Genomic DNA, 7,013 nt, shown 5'->3' on the forward strand with positions numbered 1-7,013 from the left:
TTAAAATATTATTCACCATATTCAGTTTTTTAATCTGAATAAAAATGTTACCAGAAATTTTATTTTATATCAACTTGTAGTGAGTAAAAACTCTCTAGATTTTAAAATATTATTCACCATATTCAGTTTTTTAATCTGAATAAAAATGTTACCAGAAATTTTATTTTATATCAACTTGTAGTGAGGAAATGTCATTGGAATGTAAAGTATTATTCACCAAATTCAGTTTTTTAATTAAGAAAGTGGTTTATTATATCTGTTTAGATAATGGGACTAATTTTTTCAGATGAATCTGCAATGTAGCTTTGTGAAATAATCTGTATGAATGTGCATATGTGCAACAGGATATTTATGTACTGTTTATCAAGAATTTGTATAGAGGACTAATAGCTACAAACTGTGAATATCAAATGAAAAAACAACATCAATATAGTATTTGATTATCACTTCAGGAAAAGAAGTGTATCGTTGAAGGGAAGGACTTAAGTGGATCTTTGAAGCATGCATCGCTCATTAATGGTCCTCTGCAGAAGGAACAAGATCTACTGATTTCTATTCTCTTGATGATGCAATATGTCTTCTTGCCAGTGATGATAAGGTTTGTATTTTATATTTCATGTTTAAAAAAAATAATTTTTGTTAAAAGTTTGTACAAGTAGAATGACTTGATAACAACAGATTTTTTTCTTTATTGTTGGTTGTCTCTCTTTCAGCAAAAGTCAAAAATATACATTTCAGTGTATGATACATTAAATGTTTATAAGTTTTTACTGTAGTATGTGCTTATCTCCTTTTGGTAATATCTTAATATACAACCAAGGAATTTTAATAAAAGTCTTTTTTTATTTTGATTGAGGAATTTCTTTTATTGTATAATTATTGAATTTTTTTATTCCCGGACTGTATCTTTAATAAACATATTTATGACTCAAAACTTTTCGACTTCAACAATGTTAATTACATATTTGCAGTTGTTGTTTTGCCCGATATTCTTATAAAAGTAACAGCTAACTTTATATAAACACACAAACTAGAAAGCTGTTATATACCAGGCATGATAAAGTTTTCTCTTCTAATTTGACCTCTTTTTATCTCTTGTTTGTAGTGTTTTTGTTTCTCTTTGCACTGTGTTCTTATATGAATGTTTATTTCCAATAGAACTACAAATGCAAGAGGGATTAGAACAAATATACACTTATTTACAAATCACATAATACATATAAGTAGGCAAAGGAATGTTAAACTACAATTGGCTGCTAATATCTAACCCTTATATGGGATCCATTAGGATTCTGACCCATAGATCACGCAAAGTACATACACTGATCAAATAACATTTCACCATTCTGAGTCAGAGTTTGTGTTTTAATGATTAATTTAAAAGCTTACTAATTAGAAGAGGAACTGGGTTGATCCCTCCCCCTAATCATTGTAAAAAAGGCAAATCAAGAGTTGTATGTCTCCCTGTGTGTACATTGGTTACTGCTATAAAAGTGTTTCTTTAATCATCATATATTGTATAACCCATGAAGTGTGTAAGTTAACTATTTTTATGTAACAAACAGATTACACTAAGTCTTTATATCAAGCAGCATTAGAGGACATAGTTGTATGGTTTGCATGGTGAGGTTTCACAGGAGTAAGTATACTGTACCCTGTACATTATGTGAATTAATACACTTACCCACAGGGACACTTTCTATTTTGTGGCTTTGTAGTTAGTTCAAGGGGGATGCAAAGTAGTGATCAACCACGTAAATGGTCACTGCTGTCAGATGAGGTACATAGTGACACAACTACATCCCTTGATACTAATGTATAACCACACAATGCTTGATCAGCTCATAAGTTACAATTTTACTACATGCTGCTAATAGAGAAAAGTTTCTGTGTAATTTACTAAAATTTGACAATAGTATTATTTTTATTGTCAACTAAAGGTTGTAAAAAGTACTGATATTGCAATATTTTATGGTCTTAATCACAAATCATTCCTAATCTATTATGTATTCGTTAATGAAGGTTTTTAGTACAATAAGGAGTTATTAAAGTAATAATACTGTAATATGGAAAAAAAAGGCTCTATGGTACTCGGCTTGTACCAACATTACATGGAACTGTACATGACGTTTGGTACAAAAACAAATAAGACAAAGTTTAGAAATAGTGGTATGTGGTTTAGTAAGCATTTTATGGAAATCAAATTATTTGATTAAATACATAAATTTTTTTAACAAATATATATATGGAACTGTTTTAAAAGGAATTGTAATGATTTTTATATGTAAGGTACATAACTTGTATCATAATTTCTAACCAACTCATGTGATTTGATACGCAGCCTGTGAGGTTTTACTGAAAGATATCATTTTATTGCATGAATTTTTCTGTTGCCAGGTGAAATTTGGAGTTGCTATAGGCAGTCTGGTTCTGTAGATTTCAGTCTCTGGTTGTGATTATTATTTTTGTTGTATCTGTAGAAGATTTTGTATAAGCAGCTGCACATTTGTCAAAGATACCTTTTTTTAATTTCAAGTGCATTTTTTTTTCTAAATCACACCTTTTTAAAACATAACTCAGGATATTCAAATCATTTTATACTTTATGCATTCAAAGTTAGTTGTGAAGATTCATTTTTAAATTAAAAATCCAAACAAACTATGTGCTAAGCTTGTTTTCTTCAAATTTATGATGTTTTAGTTTATTATTTTCCTTTTTTTTTCAGTCTGATGAACTTTTTAACTTGCTTCAGCAGTACAGTGAAGAGTTATTCCAGTGTAATCTTGAGTCAGAAGATTCAGTTTCATTCAGCTCTGAACCTGTGCAGGTCTGTTTGACATGTTTGTTTAAAATGGAAGATTATTTCAAGATTGAATTACCAATTGAACGATTATACAGGGTGGTTCAAAAGTCACACCCTATAGGGATTTTGCAAAGCAAAAAAAAAAAGTAATATATATTTTTTTATTGTTATTCTAAAATCCCTTTGGGAGATAACTTTTGCACCACCCTGTATAATTGTTAGGCATAGTGCATTTAATTCTTTTATATTGTCATGTTCATTGAAATTAACATTGTAGACTTCTAGTCTAACATATTTGTGATTGTTTTTTTATATGAAAAAATGCCCGTGTTCACAGTGAAGCATTTAATATAATGACTTATAGGTCTTTTTTATTTATATATATATATATATATATATATATCTGTTCTAAAACAAAATAAATCCTGGCTTAAAAGCTTCTGACATGTAATCTTGTTATAAATACTTGATGCTAGTGAATTTAAAAGTAAGACAGGAAAAGGCCAGTATTTTGAAAAGTATAGTGCACTGATAAGTATAAAGTGTAGATGGAACATACCAGTATCTAATTATCAATAGGGTGGAAAAAAATTAAGAAGTTTGATATTTTAGCTTAATGTGATAATGTATACAACTGAAATCTAGCACTTGGTTGTTGCTAAGACAAACACCATGGATAAAACCACAAATTAAGAATATATATACATCAGCATTTCCAAACTTTAGAGCTTTACTATGTAGTAGAAATTGTTGTAAGTAGTTTCGTTTCAGAAAAAAAAAAGTCAGTATTACTCAAAGTCTGGTTTGTTGTAGTTCTAATCTTTTTTTTTTATGCAAAAAATGTACATTTTTGTTTAGTATAACATAACTAAAACTTCTGTTGTCTTTAAATTCTTAACATCATGTTGCTTGAGCTAATATTGGCACTTTATTTACATTTCAAGTATGAAAGGGACTAAATTTATAAGTCACTGTTTTTGCTGTAGAATAAAAGAAGCAAACCCAGCAGTCAAGTGGTGGGGCCCACATCAGAAAAGTTGGAATCCATCAAAGAACTGATCAAATTTGATCATGTTTACTATAAGAAGTCCAGTGTTGACACTATGTCACCTGTGGCTGAAGATCCTGCAAAAGATAATTGTGCTTTTAATTCTACTGATAACTCAATTTCAATGGATGCAGATGGTAAAGCTAACCAAGGACACTCCGAGCATACTGTTTCATCTTCTGAAGCTATGGACATTCCAATAGACAAACTGTCAGAGATTGTTGTTAACCACAATTTTGTAGATATTGCTGAAGAAGATATTTTCCCTGTATGTTCAACTGTTAGTCATTTAGATACCCTGGACTCTTTGGAAATGAAAACATCACCATCTTGGAGTGATCCAGGATATGATTCTGGTCTTTCTGTTTCTTCACCTTTGAGTGACAGCAGTTCTTCAGAGTTAAATAGTCTGCTAGATGATTCTTCTTGGGAAGATTCTTTTTCTGAGTTGTTTCCATCTTTAGTGTAATTGTTTTTGTTATTACCCCTAATATATATATATATATCTGTATGAAATTGTTCATGTTAGTTATTTTTGTCATCTTGTAAGTAGTTTACATGTATGAAATTGGTGTTGGAGTATTTGTGGAAATAAAGGCACAGAACTTGTTGCACTGATATATTTGTAATAACATCTCTTACTGTTAAAAGGTGCTATTTTGAAATCAAAGTAATAGAATATGTTTTAGAGTTTGCTACTAATAGAAATCCAGCAAAAACATTACCAACTACATTAATGTAGCTGATTGACAATAATTTGACACACATATTTCAGGAAGTTTCAGGTAGCTTTTGATAGCAGACATACAATGGTAAACTTGTTATTAACTTGCTTGTTGTGTGTAGTAAAATTTGATCTTGCATTGCATGGGATAATTTTTTTCTTGTGAATAAAATCCAACAAAAGTGCATAAGTTAAGATTAAGTTTTGTGAGGAGGTATTTATTGAACGTTGAATTCTTCTTCAAACATTATTGTTACAAGTGTCATAAGGAGCATGATAATTAACTTATTCCTTTCTTTTTATTAAATGACTCAATAGATGGAAAATGTTTATTATAATTAAGTGATACTAACTTTTACTATTGTAAGTTACATTTATATGTTTTATAAAGTAAATAGTAAATTCATGTATATCACACATAAGTAATTAATTCATATATATCATTAGGAAATTTAAATCTCCAAAGTCCAAATCTTTAAACAATATTATTAATTTCTTTTTCAGCAGCTTTTATATTACTAAGCCTTGCACATTACATTACTGAGATCTAGATGCTTTGTTTAAGCCTTAATATTGTGGAACAAAAAAATGTTTTATGGTTTTTTACACACTTTGAAATATTCATTGGTCACATTAAACTGTGGGCAACATTTTTTTCACCTTTTATGATAGATACACATAGTTGAAATTCAGATTTCCATCTTTACACTAAATTATTCTAATTTTACTATGATTATTATGGTGACAAGCAAAAAAGTTTTTTTTATTGATAAAATTGCCAATTATAATGTTATATTTATTATACACATGCCCACAAGATAGAACAAAGATTGAAAGATATTTAAACTGCTTAATTAAAATATATATAAAGCAGAGTTGTCCGTCTGGTGTTATGTCAGAAGTTGTTGTGAAGAGCTTGCTGAACCAGCTTCACAGAGTTTAAATGGACAAATAGTTTGGGTTTGGAAGTAATTTAAATTTGTTACCAACTTAATGCTAGGAATGATGCTAAACGAAAGTGATGTTTAATGCCACTCGCAGCATAGGTACTTCAAACAAAACGTTTGTGTACTGTTACTCAAAATAGTGGAAGGGGCTGGTTCACATTCACATTTATAGCATTGTTTTTTAAGCCTACCACTTCCAAGTACTTTTACTACTAGTTAGAATTAAAACAAATGTGTGATTTGAAAACTAAAAGTTACATTCGAACAAAATGCTTATAAATATAGTTTCCATTGTTCAAGAGTTCTGTAACAATACAACAAAAAATAGTAAACTAAGTCAAACATTATCCAGTTGAAGAAAAATAAAGACTTGAAGTATATAAAATGCACTTTTGGAAGATTGCTTATAATGGACACAGTTGAGGAATTAAATTGTGTTAGGTTTGAAAGTTGAGATACAGCATTATAGTGAGCCCAGTCTGAAAAGGAGTTTAAATCATATATTGTAACTTTTAAGATGTGGCTGCTTGATAGCATTACTTTGTGGTCAGGACTTTCAAGATATCAACTTCTAGTTAATCTAAATAATCAATTGAACAATTTTATTTTATTAGTTTAATGTGATGATATACAAATATTTTTAGTGACATTTTTTTTAAGTATAGAGAAACTTGTCTTCTCTTTTTAAAACTAATACTAAATAACTTTAAGTTTTATTTTATGTAGTGAAAGGGGAATAAAATACAGGATTAGAGGGGTCTTTTGACACACAAAAACATTAGAAGAGTACACTGAATTTATCATCCATCGAGAAGGTGACCATGTTTTTATTAGATGATGAAGTAAAGGTTAATGGACAGACTAAATCAAAGCATTTTTATTAAATCTATAAGTTCAGTTGCAATTTTAATCAATTCTGGTGTAAGGAAACTTTTACTGATAATTTTGGTTGTTAAAACTAATGCTTTTTGCACATTCATGATGAACTCTTAGCAATAACTGGACAAGCTTCTTCACTTGACCTTACTAGCTCATCTGTATTATAAAATGCTGTAGAGGGACTAAGAATATGGCAGAATTTGATTTCATTCATGGTTATCTTCTGAAGAACTTTATTTTATTCATCGTTATTTACTAAAAATTTGTTTAAATTCATGGTTATCTACTGAAAAATTCTTTCCAATCTGGAAAGAGATACTTCTAATTTTTTTTATTTTTTTTGTTCACAGTCTTTAAAAAAGACAGTGATAGGATGTAGCTGTGGGGGTGAAGGTTTGGTCAAATGAGAGAAAAATGCAATAGTCAACTATGTTCCTCCAAAACTGGTGTTCCCCGATGGGACAGTTCTAAGCCTATGGATGTACAATGCTAAAATCCAGAGTTTGATTCCTCATGGTGAACACAGCAGACAGCCAAATGTGGCCTTGCTCTAAAACAAACTGGTAGAAAGTTCTAGCTCTGAATCAGAACTGATATCATACAATATTAGAA

The 7,013-nt window shown here is 29.6% G+C and overlaps 1 protein-coding gene across 2 annotated transcripts in view; it reads left to right on the forward strand.

The window, feature by feature from the left end:
• LOC106471711 (X-box-binding protein 1-like) overlaps positions 1-4,469 on the forward strand; it is an 11,589-nt gene extending 7,120 nt beyond the window's left edge. For both annotated transcript variants that reach the window (XM_022400318.1, XM_013932330.2), the window contains exons 5-7: positions 453-598; positions 2,726-2,827; positions 3,790-4,469. In XM_022400318.1, coding sequence (XP_022256026.1) covers positions 453-598; positions 2,726-2,827; positions 3,790-3,862 — 321 coding nt within the window. In that variant the 3' untranslated portion in view covers positions 3,863-4,469. The remainder of the gene's footprint in view (positions 1-452; positions 599-2,725; positions 2,828-3,789) is intronic.
• Positions 4,470-7,013: the final 2,544 nt, after the last annotated feature.

This window comes from Limulus polyphemus, unplaced genomic scaffold (assembly GCF_000517525.1).
Source record: "Limulus polyphemus unplaced genomic scaffold, Limulus_polyphemus-2.1.2 Scaffold4805, whole genome shotgun sequence".
Taxonomy (NCBI): domain Eukaryota; kingdom Metazoa; phylum Arthropoda; class Merostomata; order Xiphosura; family Limulidae; genus Limulus; species Limulus polyphemus.